Genomic DNA, 18674 nt, shown 5'->3' with positions numbered 1-18674 from the left:
TGACTTGAAGGTAATGCTATGAATGTTGGGATTAACTGAATCAAAACCACATTTGTGATCAGTTTCCACATGAAGATTTAAGTATCAGACACTTTCATTAGAAGATCCCATTTGGATGGCTCTACACAATGCGGGGTGGGGGGTGAAGTCATACACATAGTTAGGAATCTGAAATGACTTTGATGTTTTTAATAGATAGTTGCCTGAGTACCTACTGCATGCTAATGAACTCATTATAATTATGATATGATGATTTTTCTTCTCACTGAATAACAGGAATTGCTAACTTAAAGCAAGATAAAAATGAATCAAAAGGAAGCACGGGCCTCAGACTGGCATTTCTCTGCATAATAGTCTCTTGTTTGTAAGCAAATGAGAGCCACTTGAATTATATTGTATTATTTAGATATGTTGCCCATCTCGCATTTGAACTTTTAGACCTCTTTCTATTCACATTTGTTTACATGATCTGAGTTAGCTTTAAAAAAAATGCATCAGCAGTTTAATGGAATTAGTTATGTGTTGTTTCCCAAAAGTAAATGATGATGATATATACTCTCTATAGGCAGAATTGGATGAGTAGGAGGAGCTCACGATAGACTTACACACGGTTAGAAAGGACAACAAGAAAATTGGTGGAGGTTTCATGGCACATTTGAAAACATCCTATTGCATGATCTAAATGTGTTTGTCTTTACTTTCTTACAGGCTGTTTCCAGCTATGTAATGTTTTTCGGTCCCATGAGATGGAAATTGAGCAGTGCTTGCTGGAGTCCCTCCCTCTCGGCCAGCGGCAGCGGCTGGTGAAACGGATGCGCTGTGACCAAATAAAGGCATATTATGAACGAGAAAAAGCTTTCCAGAAACGGGAGGGCTACGTGAAAAAGCTGAAACATGGAAAGAATCATCGAGTTCGTTTTAATCTTGCTGATATGATACAGGATGCAATCATACGTCATGATGATAAAGAAGGTACTTAGTAATTTTGAACTACTTTTTTCTTTTTGTATAGCTAAAAGTTTCTGAGGAAAAGCTTCCCTGTTCTGCTTACCTATCTTTAGGAAAAATACAATTTTACATGACAGTAATCATAAAGTGACTGTCATAATTGAATATACAGGCATGTATTGCATACAATATATTATAGCTTGTTACTGAAATGAATAAGGCATAGCGAATAAACCTTCAGAAACCTAATAAATTTAGACTGAGGTTAATATGTATATAAAGTGATATATTTCAAAATCAGTAACGACTATGATCATCATTATGTCTGGCCACTTACCTACATGAACCATAGAATTTAACACAAGTTCCTTTGAAAATTAGGGGGTTTTAATTTTAGCCAAAATCTAGAGCAATGAATCCTGCTGTTAGTGACACTGGCCTGGCTAGAGCAATGAGATGGTGTTGACACATAGTCACACCAGATAGTGGGTCATCTTTCTGGTTTTGAAATGATGTTGCTGTCCTTTTGAAATATATAACCACATATTAGAGGTTCTGTTTTTAGTTTCCTGGCATTGTTTGAATCCCTGGTGCAGCCGATAGTAATCTGAGGAATTTAGTAATTTACTCCTCAAAAGGGAACCAAACCTTGCAGTAAGGATCTCTCCAGTTTTAGAAGTCCCCAGGAATCCCCATACTGTTGTGGGGGAGGGATATAAGAAAAGAACTGATGCAATGCTTGCAGCAACCCCTTGGCAAACAGATTTTTATGGCAGCTCTTTGTAATCACATTAGCACAAAACTACCTGAATAAGGGAGGCTCTGAAATAGAGTCACATCACACAAATGAACTGGCAAGTTTCTCCTAATTTTTATCAGTTTGATTAAATGTAGGGTTTTTACTCACTCCTGAATCTTCATTCTAGTGAGCATTTGGTCTATCATTACTTATCACTGAGGTACAGTCCTACATACTTAGCCCTATACAGGATATGAATCAAAGAGCTCATCTCTTCAAGTGAGTACCCAGGGCAACATTTATAACTAAGTTACAAATAAAATTCACAACCTTTCATTCCACTCTCCTAGTGTGTAAAAGTACAGGGAATATAAGTGAAGATCTTTCTTCGTGTTCCCATAGCTCCCAACTTTCTCCAAAACCCAAGCAGGATACTAGATATGACTTTTAGCATTCTGTAAAAGTCAGATACTTGAGGCTATTTTTGACATTTATGCTGAAGAAATGCAGCTTGCTCGCTGGAGGGGTGACGGGGCATCCACAGTCTTTTGTGTTGCAGAAAGTTCAGCAGACTGAATAGCATGAGCCTAAAGGGAAGATACAAGATATGTCAGTCAGGCAAAGGGAGGTAAGGTGGGGGAAAACCAGGGATAGTGTCTTGCGCTTGAAACAGATAAAACAGGTCCCCAGAAGCAAGGAGTTCAAATAGCTCGCAGATAACCCCAGTAGGACTAACAACACTATCCTGAATTTGCGGCCAGTGGTCCTTTCATAGGACCATGAAAAAGTGTGATTGTTGTCTTTAAGCAGCTTGGGGACCTGCAAGTGCCTGTCTGTTGTGTTTGTAACCAAATGTTCCCACTCCCTGTTCACTTTGAGCTGAATAATGCTATACTAAGAACTGTTATCATGTGAGCTGATAAAAACAAAAAGTAAAAAAAAAAAAAGAATTGAAACTCATAGACAGAGACTGCTCTCCTACTATTGTTGCTGAGTGGAACCGTGACTCTCTAATGAATATATCTACATTAGGATTTCAGTTCAAATTAGACATATGCCTTTGTAGTAAATACCATATCCATTTACTGTGTTTGGTCTTGTTTTATGGAGCATGCAAACTAGATTCCTTTCAGACAAAACTGAACTGGAAGATGTGGTCTGGATGTGGACACCTAGTGCCTCCAAACAGTAATAGGTTTTCAATGCCATTTAAAGGCCAGGCTAGACGTAGGCTGAAGTAATGCCACTGAAACAGGTATAGCTGGGGAAGTTGGGCTTTTGGCACCACCTGTTTCTCTGGTCTATTTATTCATATTTCAGTCATCCATTCAACATTCATCATTCATATTACACATCACTATTTACTGATGGGTATGTATAGCCAGTATGTTAATTGTGATGAATCCTGATAATTGCACGGAGTATCTTCCACCTCACTACAGTTTCATGTCAACTTTATCTGTACAGCTGGAGTAAAGACAGCTCTAGTGTGAAAAAGATGATCTGAACCCTCCCCTTCACTGGGTCCTAAGGCAGAATTGACTGCAATATAAGGCTACAGATGGGAGTGAGCACTCATTTCCTGGTTGTTCAAATGTCACATCATCTCTTCAGCTCCCTGCTTTTGGTAAAATGGCCTGGGGAATGGAGAAAGAGGTTGTAATAATGGGTTAAGCAAACAAAGGTGGGAGCCAGGTTTTATCAGCTTGTCAGCCTTCCTTTCTTTCCATAAATCCATGTCTGGTCTCCAGAATCTGGCTTCTACTGCACACTGTGCTCAGTAATCAACAGCATTCCCAAATACGCTCAATTTGAATAGAGGGACCCAAATTCAGTAATAAGTATTTAAAAAGTCCTTGTCTTTGGAAGAGCTTGGCATTGAACAAGCATTTTGTTTTAAAAGTAGCTCATGCAAGTAAGTAGTGGAGAACTACCTTAACATGAATTAGTAATCATAATGTAATGACTTAGAATAAAACCCCTTCTGCTATATGAAGATAAGTTGTTATACTAACAAAAAAAAAAAAAAAAAAAAAAAAAAAAAAAAAAAAAAAGGTACTCAGACTGATCTGAATATTGTATATTTTGAAATAAATGCTGGAAGTAATCAAGATGACAACTAAGCAATTCTTCAAAAATTGTTGTGTTTACTAAACATTAATAATCAGCAGCAGGGTATTTTAATGCAATTTGAATGTCTTTACTTTTTCAGAGATAATTTAATTTTCAAACTAGACATTTTGTTTATAATGTGATATTTAATAACAAGTGTAAAGCTGTATTACAACATATTCAGTACTCAAATAGCTTTAGTCGATTAAATTCTATCAGGCGACACCTTTTCTTGTGGGTAATTAATTTTGTGAGCTTGAAGTGCAATGGCTTTGAAGAGATGAATTCCACTCAAGGTATAATAGAACTCATTTGGCTGTGAATAAGCCTGATCCTGCCATTCAGGATGCATGGGCAGACTGTGGCATCCAAGAAGAGGGCTGTGCAAGCTGGCTACTTTAAATTAAGTAGCTGGATACACATAGACTGAGTCGATTTTGTGATGAGAATATGCATGGTTTTGTACTGTTTTTGTGATCCTTGGGTTCAAAGTGTTTATAAGTTCTCAAGCTTCACATCTTTAAGGGTGTGGGGTTTTTGTAAAATGAAACTGAAAATCTCAAGGCTAAAATTCTGGGATTCATACAGTTTTCTTCCAGTTTTACCATTGGAAGAGGGTATACAATACCAAAGTTCTAAAAGAGCAGACTCATCTGCAGAGAATTGAAGCTCGGACTGTTTTCTTCAATTTTTAAATGTATTTAGGAATTGTTTGCAAATCTTGGGCTCTTAATGCTTTATCCACAACTATGTGCTTCCTCCATTCTTTAAATGGAAGCACTTCCAAAGTCTCTGTGACTGTCTTCTGCTCCTCTGAGATCGGTAAGCAGAATCCTGTTTGCTGAAGAATCCTGGAGTAGTTTTACTTGGTCTGATTATAAAAAAATTATGTCAGTTACACATAGTAATTAAGTAGAAAATACATTGCATGGAGCTCATGGAAGAACAACAAAACCAGGATGAATTATAGAGAGTGATTAAAAAGGAGGTGGTGAAGACCTATGAGAGTGATAAAGCAATGCTCATATCTGAACAAGTTTGAACGCAGCTGGTAATAATTCAGCAAGAAGGAACACCTATTCTATAGGTAGAAAAGACAGCTAGAGAGGGATGTTTTACAGTTCTATGAAGGGAATACAAAAAGTGTGGTATAAAAAGTGGAAAGAGAACACAACAGTAGAATAGGGTAGAAGTATCTTCCCAAGTAAAGTCCAGGGGCTCATTTCTTATGGAATATCATAAACTATATAAAGTGGACAGCACATTTGGAAATGGTGAGAAGTAGTCTGGTTGGGTAGGTGAGATAAATTGGATAACATGAATATAAATAAAGATGAATTTATAATGTGGCTAGTGCAGAGATATTTCACACCTGAGTCTGATTGGAATTTCACTCTTTAGAATTCATTGTCTTTGTTATTCATGAGAAAGGTGACATATCTTCTCCAAAGTTACTATAGCAGCTGCTATGGGCACAAAATGCGTCTCTGATACTGCATGCTAATAGGTGTGATCATTAGTTGACATTTTTACCAGTGGCCTGCTTTGTCTCAAGTTTAGAAATGGAATATATGCTCATTATATTTCTCACAAAGTTAAAACCTAGCAAAATGTTGTATCTTTGTTCGGTTTGGAGGCTTTTTTTTTTTTTTTTTTTTTTCCCTCCTGTTGTTCCTAACTGAAATTTGGTCTTTTATCTGACCCAGGGAAACTGAAGGGAAATCCTCCTTCTGTTTCTCCCTGCAGTTTCCTGCAATTTCTCTTTTTTAAAGTGATATGCTTTTTAGTGCTGTTGGTGGGCTACATTCACCCACACTACTAACAGTGAGCATTTTGAGAGATTTTGCAACTATCATTCTCAGTGATGACATGTATAGAAGCAGAAGCTGGTGAGTAAGTGTTTTCTGACACCAGTTTTGTACATCTCTACTGCTGGCAAGGGAATACCTGTAGCCTTTAAAAATCCTGGATAGCTTTGTTCTATGAGATGTTAAATCCCTATTAATAATGGACAGCAGGATATTTGTCCTGCTGACATCAATCATATAATTTTACTGCAAATTGAGAGATGTAGCCAAGCAGGCTTCTGCATCCCATTCTTTCCTGCTGTGAAATAGATGTGCTTGCACCTACGCTTAGCATTAGCGTGGACTCAGATTTTCTTCTCTGATATGCATAGTCCAGTATTTGCTGAGCCTGCACATCAGCATAGACTCATGTACAAGCAATTAGGAAATGAACTGAGCAATCAGGAAATAAACTGAATGAATCTGAGCCCGAGTTTCTGCTTCAAATACAAGGTAGTCATGCCAAACGGATCTTGGTATTTTGGCCTCTTGAGAATAAGGGATATACATCCTTCCTGAAGTGATGGTGCATCCTTCCTGAAGCAATGGTGGAGTTATTGCCACTGACAACAATGGGAAATAGTGGCTGCTTTGAAAGAGGTGATTTTTTTGAGTGCGAACCGATAGATAAACTTGCCATAATGTAAACAGTAGCTAAAAGTGAATGTGATGGTCCTGGACCCGAAATCTAACAAGAGAGGAGAAACTAAAGCACTGGATTTAAATTCAGTTCATCTTTTAGTATATTATGTAAGCCAGCCTTTCAGACGTCCTGCAATATTACCCAAATCATAGGACTGTCAGAAATTCTGTATCTGTAATATCTTTTGTTATGAAAACTCAGTTGTAATGTAGTCATGATGTATACCATAAGGTCTACCATGCTGTCAGGGCATGGAAGGTCAGGGTAGGAAGTTGAGAGAGCCATCGACTCAGTCTTGAGACAAAAGAGATACTCCTGTCAAAATCAGCATTTCAAAAGGGAAATGCAGATTCCCTAAACCTAATTAAAGTCCGTTTCATCCTTTTGATGGGCAATGTCCTGATTCTGTGGCAGCATTCTGATTCTAAATAGCCTCAGTACCAAAGTGAGTGAGTGTTAGCACTAATGCTGTGTCTGAAGCTGCCTGGGCTTCTTCCTAACCCTTCTCCCTTCTCTCACCAGGGGATGCCCGGAAAAGATGGTTTAAAAAGCAGAAGATACCAATAGCCTACTTTTGCTGTAGTGGCCATTGCTGAAGGAGGCCTCCCAGGACCAGCAGATTGGCTGCAGAGTAGTTGCTCAGTGCAGGGAAGAATCCAGGGATCCCACCTGGCTTCCCCCCACCCATGATGCCAGTATCTCTAGCCCCTTGAAAGATTTAATGCTGTTGTGAGATTTGGTCATAGAGTGATATTTGAGAGGATTGGAGTAATCAATACCATGGAAGACTTTAGTATTATTAGTTATTTTTTGTGAGCACTGTATAATGTACAATATTATGATAAATTTCAGTTACCTTAATTAAAAGGGTGTGTAAGGAAGCATAAAGGGGGTACAGGTGGGGCTGGTGCTGCAGTGTAATTTGCATCCTAACAACTTGGGGTTATAAAAAGGGCCCAGGGGAAGGGAAAGCAAAATCTGTTGAAAAGAAGAATGTGTCTTTAATCTGAGGTGGCAGGTGAGGTGACCATTAGCTTTTAATAGTTAGGAGAATATGTCAAAGATGTTACAGTGACCATTCCTATTCAGAGAAAAAATATAAAAATAAACGGAAACAGAAAACTGAGGCTGAAACTGAGCTGAAGTAAACAACATTTTGTATTATTTCCTTGTATTGCTTCCAAATCTACTAAATGACTTACAAATTTTGCATCTTATTACAATAGACTTGCTTATGCTTTACTGTTGTATCTTTTTCTGGTACAAACAGCTCGGTTGGTTACAGACAAGTTGTTCTGGAAAACAGTGGGTTGCACTGCCTGTGTCTGCCAAACATACTGGGACAAACTTGCTGATACTCAGAGATCAGGTTGAAGGGTGCCAGCATATTTTTTTAAAAGCTGGAAGAGCCAGGACGTGGGCAGTAGTGACAAGGTTGTGAGTGTGAGGCTTCATCAGGTGAAGCCTGTTGCAAGGTAGCAGGAAACTGGAGAAAGAGGCTGAGGAATGAAGAGCACTGAGAGTGTGTAACGTAGACTATTAATCACAAACATTTATATAATTCAGAAGAGTGGGAATATATTCATTTAACCTGCCTGCCCTTGGGATTCTGACTTTCAGCCTTCCTTTTTAGATGTTCGATGATACATCTTTTTCTCCAGCTGATTGCAGGCAGCTTTTCTGATTTTGCCTGTTGCATGGGCTGGGATGAGTGGTTAGAAAGCGAGGCTCTGAGCATGGCAATGCCTTGCTTTTAAATTCACCGAAGCCTTGGATGAGGATTGCTTTTTTTTGTGTCAGTTGTTCAGAGGCATCTTTGCTACTAGACAACACTGAAAGATAGAAGAATATGTTTACTAAAGACAGAGAATTGCAGTAATAGAACAGATTTGCAGAAAGACAAAATAATAAACCACATTATTAAGCTTAATATTTAGGAAAGAGGTGAACAATAGGTGTAGCATTAAATCTGCCAATTTGGGTCTTTATCATTAAGCCAGAGGTTCCTTAAATTAGCAAAAAAACCCCATCTTGACTTAAAAAAAAAAAAGGTGATTCTTGAAAAGAGAAGGACCTCTCTGTGAAAGCTCAGATCAGTCTTCTATGCCATCCCAAACTAAAATAACCCACTCTTGTTTACTTCCACCTTTAAAAATCTTCCTGCCTTGTTTCTTATGATTAATATTTAATATCAGCATCTTTCATTCCTTCCTCCTCCCAAAGGTACTTTAATTAGCATTTGTTTTGTATACCGTTTGTCACAGCTACAGCCTTCTGAAGAGGCAGGGGTAAAATTTTATAAGTGATATAATGAGAAATATTAAATGCATGGGGTATTTTACTATATATATATAACCTTGTTATATATGTGTTACACCAAGAGCATAAAGGTCAGAAATATAAACATGGTTGGTGAATCAGGATTAGGTTGTGTAAACTGAGTAGCTTTTCCCAGTTTTCTGTGCAGTCTTGAGTTTCTACTCTCTTTTGGGAAGCCTTCTCACTTTCACCAGTCATTCCAACCCTGAGCAGGATAAAATGGCAAACAATTGTAGTGTGTTTAGTATGCACATGTGAACCTTCATGACAAAAGAAAGCCCCCAAAAGAAAAAAAAAAAAATATCGTGGGTCAAAACCTATATTAATAAGAAATGAGACAAATTACACAAATTAGTAATTTGCTGCATAGTGATATCATAAAGAGGGATAAAATAAATATTAACTTAACCTGATCTCAGTTTGAGGAATTTAAAACATACCATAGTCAAGAACATTCGAAACAGAACTACAGGGCAGCTACAATGTATTTGAGGGATTACATACTCTGTATTTCCTTTACCTTAGCATGCTCAGTCCTTTTTAAAATTTAAAACACAAATGTCCTAAGTTTTATAGTGCTTTTTTTCAGGATTGTGCTAGTATTACTTAATATATTTTAATTTTAGATTACTAATTAGTCTCACTTTAATCTTCATCTAAACTTTTTTTTTTTTTTTCCTACTGGGAAAGCATATGAAATCCACTATATAGGTAATAACAGGGAGGTTACCTGTATAGAGCTATTTTGGATTTTATAGTTAGTTTCCTTTGAATCAGAGGAGAAATCTGTGCATTAGATAATAATCTAAAAGTGAGTATTGACAAATGTTAATTCACTAGGAATTATTGTAGAAGAAATCACAATAGTTACGTATGGTAATTTATACAATTTAATATTTATTGTCCAATCCTTAAGAGACATGAACACTAGACACTAAATAGTGAAGTCGAGACTATTCAGAGCATATGAAATTAATGAAGTGCACAAAATTTTGCCCAATTGGGGCTTTTTGGAAAGAAAGAAAAATGTATACTGTAAATTAATACATCCACAAGAGAGTCAAATCCATACATTATGTGTTGGGAGCTCATATGTCTGTAACTTTGGAAGACACTAAGAGCTGACTGTCAGACATGCTGCTAGTGATTTAATCAGCGCTGTATATAGAAAAATGAAGCATCAATCAACCATCTCAATCCACCCATTAATGAAGAAGCTGTTTCAAAGGCCTGAAAGGTAGAGGCACATTTCAAACCAGAGCAAGCATTCAATCCTATAGGTTCAGGATGGTTGTTAACCTTGTTTAGCTCCATGTGTGCTGAATTCAGCAACACAAGGCATCTTCTTGTTATGACGCAGGGAAACATAATGCCTTTAGTTATTGGGTAACAGATGTTAAGTAATTAAAGCAGCCCATTTCAAAAGCAATCATAAAATCACAGGGAGATGAAATTTGAATACATTTTAATTCCTACAGGAATTCCATATGTGCTTTTTTTTTTTTTTTTGTCCATGTGTTTACATTTTTAGTAATTTGGTAAAGCTGAGATGAGCACTGAATGTTAAACTATTTTTTGTTGATAAAAATGTGTATGATTCCTAATATACAACACTTATTTAATTGGAAAAAGTAAAACTCACAGAAAATGGTATGACATATCAAAAAAGTGAAGGATAGGCTTGATGGGGTAGATTTTTATCTAGCCCTTTTGTTCTTCCTGTGGATTGCCTAACCACAGGAGTGCCTCTCCTCCCTGGCTACTTTTTCTTAGCCCTGAAATCTCCCTGAGTTGTTTCAGCTGCAGTTTTTGTTTCTGCACATGCCCAGAACTACCTTGATTTGAACAGCTGTCCTCTGCCTGTGCCAAGTAGGGAACCAAAGACAACATATCCCTCCATTTTGGGTCTCCCCCGCAGCAGGGGGATTCACACCAAATGTAATTCATCCGTTTTACCATCAAATGGAGTTAAAGCTTGTTCCTTTTCTCCACGAAACTGAGGTTGAAGCTGTCACCCCTCTATTTTTTGCTAGCCTACAGGTTGGTTACTTAGAGAGTATTTAGGGTCTGTGCATTTCTCTCTCCCACTGCCTCGTCTCTCCTCTGTTCTCACTGGCCCCACAACTCAAGTCTCGAGCAGTGTCCAGCCTGGCATGGCTTTCTCCTGGGGAAGGGGCCTGACAGGCAAATTGAATCTAAGTGGTCTTGCTTATAATGTAATAAACTGTAGAAAGTTGACTGCATAGTAAGCTCTTGTGCAAAAACCTTTATGTTGTCATCATCTCTGCTACTAACTGTGTATTGAAAAGAGGAGTATATACTAGACTATTTGCAGGCTCCTTTCATGTGTTTAAGCTCTGAATAGATCAGGATTGAGATATGTGTTTGAATTTAGCAATTCCCATTTGATGTTTTTGGGTGTCTCTGTGTTCACCCTGAAGGATTTGTTGATCACTTGTCTGAAAAGTATGCCTTTTTCTTGCTAATATACAGAGTTCCAAGAAACTTTGCTTTCGGATTTTTCTTTGAATGACACGTTTCTACAATGTGGGCATTGAATTGCTTACTTTGTAGGTAGATAAGTCTACTCTTGAATATTAATCCTATAAATCCAAACAGGAACACATTTGGTTAACTGGAAATCATAGTTTTAGATGTTGCCTCAATTACAAGTGTAAAACATAATATTTGAGGAAACCTTTGTAAAAATGCACCAATTTTCTGAAGAATTGCATTTATTTACTTTTGAACACATTTTCAAAATTCTCAACTATTTCTTTTGGTGGACTATGATATAAAGCTTTTCTTCAGTGGGACAAATCAGTATGTAAAGTGTTCATGACTTTGCATGATCAGAGTCGAATTCAAAAGTCTTTCACAAACTAAAATGTCAAGAAAATATATTCAGAAGACCATTACCCCTACACAAGAATCCAGCTTTTTAAGAGTATAATCTGGGCTGAACAGATAACCTTTATAGAATATATCTGTCCTTTTTCCATTTTAAGCCTATCAAGCTCATTTATACTTCCATGTTGGTGTTTTTCTCCATAAGACCTTTCTTTCCAGTTAATCATAAAAAGTTTTCCACTTTAGCATGCTCTGGCATTCAAAACCGGCAAGAAACACAAAGGCCAATCACTCACAAATTCACAGTCACACCAATAAATGATCGTTAAGCCATTAACAACCACCAAATTGGCACCTGGCATTCTTCCTGTTCGTTTCAAAGGGGATCTACAGCTCATTTTCCAGCATCATGCAGCGGGATGCAAGGCTATAAATCGGCAGCATTCAGAAGCTCATTCTCTCAATGAAGGATGGCATCCACTGAGTGGCAGGTACTGCTGGCATTCCCTGGATGTTGTTATAAGTCACAATGATTAAAAAGAAAGATTGCTGTGATCGCAGGACACCCTAGTCTATACTTGAGAAATAAAAAGATAGCAAGAATAGATTTTCCATGCAATTTGTAGTTGATTTCTTCTTCAATGTATTTATTGTGCTTCAGATTGATTTCCAATAATATATCAGTACAAAGGGGAAACTTTTCTGTATTCATCTTTCAATATACCTTAAGTGTTTTCGTTTCAATCACAGATTGCTCTATCACAGAAATTTGGCTGGAAAGCTACAGAAATCAATAGACAATAACATTTTCTATTTCCTTTTTTTAAAAAAGAACAAACATTTTAAACAATAATACAGTTCTTTATGAAAAATCAACTGCACTTTTAATAATTCCTTAAAAATGTTTTCAATTTTTCAATTCAGTTTTAGAAGGCTTTTTCTAGCAGGGTATACACTTACATTGTTACACCGGAGGAATGTTGATAAAATGACATACTTAAGAATAAGACTGGGAAAAGACCTTATTTTGGGATCCTGCAACATATTGACTTTAGTTTATCACTGTCATATTAATTATCAGATTGAGAGGAACATTTGTTCAGAGCTTTTTGAAAGTGGACTTTGGAGGTTTTGAGAAGTGGAATAACCAAGTGGAGTAACTTTGTCTAGAAGCTCTGAAGGTAGAACTAAATGAATATAGTCAGAGCCACCAAATCAACAAATTATTTTTTGAAATTGCCGAGTCCTTTCTCTTTAGGCTTTTTCTGTTACTCTGCTCTTTCCTTCTGCCTGAATTGCAGTACGTTTCCCAGTAAAAACACAATTATATCAGAGGCAGAGGCAGGTTTATTTGTATAGCGCCTAGTGGTTTTTCTTCCTCAATGAAAATTGTAAACACAAAGTATATATACCGCTTATTATTTCAGTCATCTTTCTATTCTCTGACACACGAATCAGAAGATTCTTTTTTCTCAGTACACTGAGGTATTATCTTAACTTGGTCTGCAAGGCTTTTTAGCTATTAAAACCTTTGGCACTTCAAGTTGACAGTGAACAAGCTCTATAGCTATGAGAGAGAAACAAGTAAAAAGGTTATATGATATAATGAACAGACAACTGATTTTTTTTGATTATTATTATTTGCAACCATCGTAGTAACAGGTTATTACAGTGGAGGAACTGAAGCTTGTAAGAATACAATCAATGAATCTAAAGGAATGGATTACTTAGCTTTTGTTTCTGGGCGAATTGCATCCAAGAATGGAGGTTGGAAGGTGAGTAGTTAAGGTGAAATTGGCAATATTTCTAAATGCCCAGCTTTAAACAAGGATTTTAAGCATATGTAAAAGGTTCAAGGTAGCATTCAGACAGTGAGCCTGGGGCTTCATACTGCTTTCTTACCATGTTTCTTTCTGATGACTCTCTATCACAGTGTAGTGTATATGTGACCTTGAAGCAGTACACGCTGTCATTTTACAGGGCAAACGACGAGATGCTTGCAGGAGATAATTTCTCACACCGTGCACTGTTTAGGGTTTTGATTACATTCAGACTCAAAAGGCAAACATGACAGCTGCAGCACTAAATCATTGAGCTAGGGTCTGTGCTCCAGGTTTTAGCAATCACAACTATTGTTGGCATATAGTGATATTTTTTCCTAGACTTCCACATTTACCCATTGGTACAGTACAGAAAATATGACTTGAAGTGTTCTTTAAGCTGGAAGCATCTGTGTGAAATTTGAACTGCTCTTTGTTTCTTAGTTTACTAAGGGGGCATCCTATAAGAGCACCAGCTATCAAACCTTTTAATCATCACCATCTGAACTTCACTGGCTTCACTCAGTTCCTATATGGTATGAACGTTGGACTTTTGCTTTTAAACTTCTCCCTAAAAAACCTATGGCACAAATATTTAGAATGCTACAAGTTGGACATAAAAGGACAGATGAAAAGTCCAAGTATATATAGTTCTACTGATGCTTACATGGGCATTAGTTTATTATCCCACTCTTTCTCTGAATATGTGGTTTTGATTACATGCATGCAGGTTCTTCTGGATTAGTCCTTATCTCTCTATTGGTAACTTAGGTAACTTGCTCTATTAGAAACTTAGGCACTTCTAGAGCAGGGTTCTCCCTGGCTTCTCCCTGACTTATTAGTTTTATGTGCCAGATACACGTCACATGCATAGACTGAGTGAATGAGAATGTGTGGCATTGCGTATCGCTTGGGAAGATTGAGCCTCTGTAGTTGTAGTTCGTCACTGCAGCCCAAACCTACCATGTGGCTCCATGTGGACATGGACTCAGTGGTATGACTCGGAACTGAGAGGCAGTCTTCTGTCAGGTCATGTGATGTTGGTTGCTCCTTCTTCTTGTTCGCATCAAGATTGCTGAATTCCCAGAGTTGTAAAATCGGTCAGGCTAGAAATGACCTCTGTAGTCCAACGTCATGCTGACGTTTGGAGAGGACTGAGCTAACTAGCGTGTTGAACTAAGGCAGCTCTTCTTATTGTTCTGCAAGACCAGACTAAGCAAAGTAGAGAGATTCCTATGGGGAACAATCCATACCTGCAAAAACTTAAGTAAAGCATAAGTAAAGCAAAATTTGCTTTGTAGTTTGCCAGTTGCCCCAGCTTTGGCATGATAGTTTGGCCCTTCTAGCTTCTTACTGGTGCCAAAGAAGAAGCATTAGGTATTAAATATGAGGCAGAGGGTCTGTTTCTCTTACATCTCATCCTAGGTTCCCCAGATCCTCAAATGCTTCACTGGTAACCCAGTGCAGGTTCATCCTACGTAAGACTGGTGTACGGGCTTAGCCATCTGTGAGCTTGGCAATATTGAATGCAGAACTGTTTGTGCTTCAAGTCTGTGTCTCTGATTGTAAACTGCATTTAGATGAACTGTAATAAATCTGTCATTCCAGTCCCCTGTGTCCCTGTATGATTTTTTTGTATTTTGAATACTGAATGTTGAAATCAGGTGAAGTCTACATTGCTGCAATCTTTAGCTGCCCAAATGTGATAGCCTTACCTCAAAGCAGATATATAAAGATGTTTTCTTTTGCCGATGTGGTTTAAGAAAGCGGTAGTTACAAGCTTCAAGTTTATGATAGCTCTTTCCTTCTGTGCTGGCTTTATACACATGATCTGTTGTTCTTGCGGTGATTATTTGGTCATTCCTGATTCTTCAGGTGTCTTTTGTTGTTGGCATATTGATTGCTGTCAACGATGTGGGGAAATTAAGGTGTTAGCCAGAATGCACTGCACTTGCAAGCACCCAGAAACAGCTGTAGGATAAGAGTGAGGGGAAACAGGATGATTTCGAGGAGGTTGAGCTTGCGCAGTCAGAGCAGCACTGACTGGAGGGGATTACGCTGTGAGCAATTTACTCTCCTTGCTGGATGTCCGGGTCATCCATCAGCTATCAGGGGAGTATTAAAACAAATTTAGTTGAGACAAGACCCTTATCATTAGGACACTTAACAGTTGCCTTACTGTTTAATAGAAGACACTGCATCTGTGCTAAGAATACACAACAGGCAAGTGTGAAAGGTAATATTTGGGCCACACTGTCAGAAATGAACAAAGGTTACCAAAATTGTCGGGTTACATTGTGAAACATGACAAGCCTGCCCTTTGCCAAGTGTGAAAGAATTCTTTGAAGGTTGGGAGTTTGCGAGCCGAGATGTGAGAGAAGCTCTAGCTGTAACTGTCAGATCCTTCATGTCCCTGTCCTTTGGATGGAAAGAGCTGACTTAAAATTAGAAAAGAATAAAGAAGATTTGGAAACTAGTGGATATAAGCTACTTGGATTACCACTAGGAAAAGTGTAATGCATTTCAAGAATGCAGCAATTCAGCCAAATCCAATTTTTGGAAAATGAGTAATGAGGAATGAAAATTTCTTTGAGCTAGATGCACAGGCAGGAAATAGAACTATATAGAAAATAGATTGAGTTATTTTCTATAAAGGTGTGTGATAACTAACCAAGTTCTGAAAGTGTTCATATTTGTTGTTTGTAGTACACAGGCAGAAGGACTTCACAACCAGCATGTTGCACTCAATGCAATAACTGCTGAATAGGGGTATAAGGAAATACTGGGAGGAGGTTACCCAAACTAAATCACAGAATCACAGAATGGCAGGCACTGGAAGGGACCTCTGGAGATTATCTAGTCCAACCCCCTGCTAAAGCAGGATCACCTAGAGCAGGTTGCACAGGATCACATCCGGGTGGGTTTTGAATATATCCAGAGAAGGAGACTCCACAACCTCTCTGGGCAGCCTGTTCCAGTGCTCTGTCACCCTCACAGTGACAAAGTTTTTCCTCATGTTCAGATGGAACTTCCTGTGTTCCAGTTTGTGCCCATTGCCCCTTGTCCTGTCACTGGGCACCACTGAAAAGAGTCTGGCCCCTTCCTCTAGATGTCCACCCTTTAGATATTTATAAGCGTTGATGAGATCCCCTCTCAGTCTTCTGTCCTCCAGGCTAAACAGACCCAGCTCTCTCAGCCTTTCTTCACACGAGAGATGCTCCAGTCCCCTCATCATCTTTGTAGCCCTCCACCGGACTCTCCCCAGTAATTCCCTGTCTTTCTTGAACTGAGGAGCCCAGAACTGGACACAGGACTCCAGATGTGGCCTCACCAGGGTAGGGTAGAGGGGGAGGATAACCTCCCTTGACCTGCTGGCCACACCCTTCTGAATGCACCCCAGGATACCATTGGCCTTTGTGGCCATAAGGGCGTACTGCTGGCTCATGCTTAACTTAAAGTATTTATGCAGCATGTGTGCTTTTTGTCTTCATGTTTATATGGGAGACTCATGTGACAGTATCCCACATCCTGCTTTCCCGCAGTGGTCCTGGCTGTTTGCACAGCACCAGGTAATCTCTCCAGACCTCACTCATCAGTCTCTCAGTCAGCTATGCTAGCAGATAAGTGAGTAGTAGGAGCTCCACACTGTCTTTCCAAAAGCCCAGTTTTCAGGATGTGTCTCTGTGTGGTGATCCCATCCTTGAGCTGACAAGAAAAGCAGATTCTGTTCCATCATCTCTAATAGCAGGATGTGTCTCATGCTGTCCATATGTGCAAGGAGACCTTAGGCTTTGCAAACTTCATGAATTACATTAGGAAAAAAAAACAAAATTGAGAGGTGTGGGTGTGTATTGCGAAGCAGAAAAGAACCACTAAAAAGTTTAATGTTATTCTCGGTTTTGGCAATTCGTAAAGGACTGTGACTGAAGGCTCATATTGTTGAAAAATAAAAATTGTGACACGTATACACCAAAATCCTGCTTCTCTTCATTTTAAAACTCTGTAAATACAAAAAGGGGAATGACTACACGTGTGCACAGTGCTCTCCACGGCTCTTCACCTCTCTTGACCATCTCTGAAATATCTGGAAAAGGGTACTGATATCAATAGACTGAAGTGTGTTCATAAATTGAAATTTTCCATACAGCAGAATGTACCTCAATCAGAAAGTGTTTTGTGTTTCACAGCACACAAATTTTAATGTGCTAAAAATGATGTATATAAATAAAAAGGATGTTGGTCAGAAAAACTTGATTATGTGAACTTAAAAAGTGCCAAGATGGGACAGCAGAGATGTGATTTTGCTCCCATGAAATCTACGGAAGTGTGGGTGGGACTGGAAATCCTTCTGGAGGTGATAGTTTGAATTTAATTAAATACAGGTAAGTGTTTTAAGCGCACCATGAGGCCCAGCTACTCCCTGCGGTAAAGGCCACTGGGATCGTGGGGGCTCTAGGCAGGGCCTGGCAGCCAGCGCCTGTCCCACCACCCCAGCCATGATCCAGGCAGCCGGGGGGCACTGGGACAGCCCCAGTCCTGGGCATCAAGACATCTCCCTAGGGACGGGCCAAGGTTGGGACAGAACAACAACCTGTGGGTAGGGTCAGGATCAGACCTGGTGAGAGAACCAAGGCCAGACACAGCCCTGGGATGTGGGGATGGGGACAGGCTGAGGCCAGGCCAGGCCAGGCCATGTGTCCAGATTGAGGGCCCAGCTCGGTGGGGCTTGGGGCCTGTAGCTGGGCAGGGCTATGGGCAGCTGGGCTGCGGTATCCCTACGGCAGGGGCTGATGGCCCCAGGGGGCTGACATGGGGTCCTGGGCTGTAGGCAAGTGGGAGAGACCCTGGGGGTGGGCAGGGCAGGGAGGTCCTCAGTGCTCTCAGGGCCCTGAAAACTGCACGGCATCCAACATCCAATGGTGTTACCCAAGCTGGATATAAGTAAAGTGAAATGTAGTGGTAAAGAGTATGGTAATGGTTTTGGGGTGCAGGAATTGACTTCAGGCTTGCTCTCCTAGAACATCTTAATGAACTGGTGTGTGCTATTGCTGAATCATCTGAAAGAGAGTGTGAAATCTGGAGAGGGAAAAACCCAAGGAAAACTAGCAGGCTGATTGATGTGATTTGTGAGTAGAACTTTGAGAGCTACCCCATATAACAAGGGCAAGCATTATTAATTAATGACAGTATATTGTGACCTGGTAGGCTTTTTCCAGCACCTACTTAGTGATCAAATTAGAACACAGATTATTTTAAGGGGAATTAGATTGTAGCCATATTAATCTACAAAGTACCTGCAACACATAAATACCAAATTTGGGAAGGAAAGGACTTTGATTATGCAGATACAGCAAGGCAGGTGTAAATAAAATCAATAGTAGATAAGATAGGTATAA

General features: G+C 39.1%; 1 protein-coding gene across 3 annotated transcripts in view; it reads left to right on the top strand.

The window, feature by feature from the left end:
- MYO16 (myosin XVI) overlaps positions 1-18674 on the top strand; it is a 406643-nt gene that overhangs the window by 104835 nt on the left and 283134 nt on the right. For all 3 annotated transcript variants that reach the window (XM_075740353.1, XM_075740347.1, XM_075740336.1), the window contains one exon: positions 709-972. In XM_075740353.1, coding sequence (XP_075596468.1) covers positions 747-972 — 226 coding nt within the window. In that variant the 5' untranslated portion in view covers positions 709-746. The remainder of the gene's footprint in view (positions 1-708; positions 973-18674) is intronic.

The sequence above is a fragment of the Balearica regulorum genome, chromosome 1, assembly GCF_011004875.1.
Source record: "Balearica regulorum gibbericeps isolate bBalReg1 chromosome 1, bBalReg1.pri, whole genome shotgun sequence".
NCBI classification, from domain to species: domain Eukaryota; kingdom Metazoa; phylum Chordata; class Aves; order Gruiformes; family Gruidae; genus Balearica; species Balearica regulorum.
Note: the sequence above shows the minus strand (reverse complement) of the source record. Positions and strands in the feature narration are given on the sequence as shown.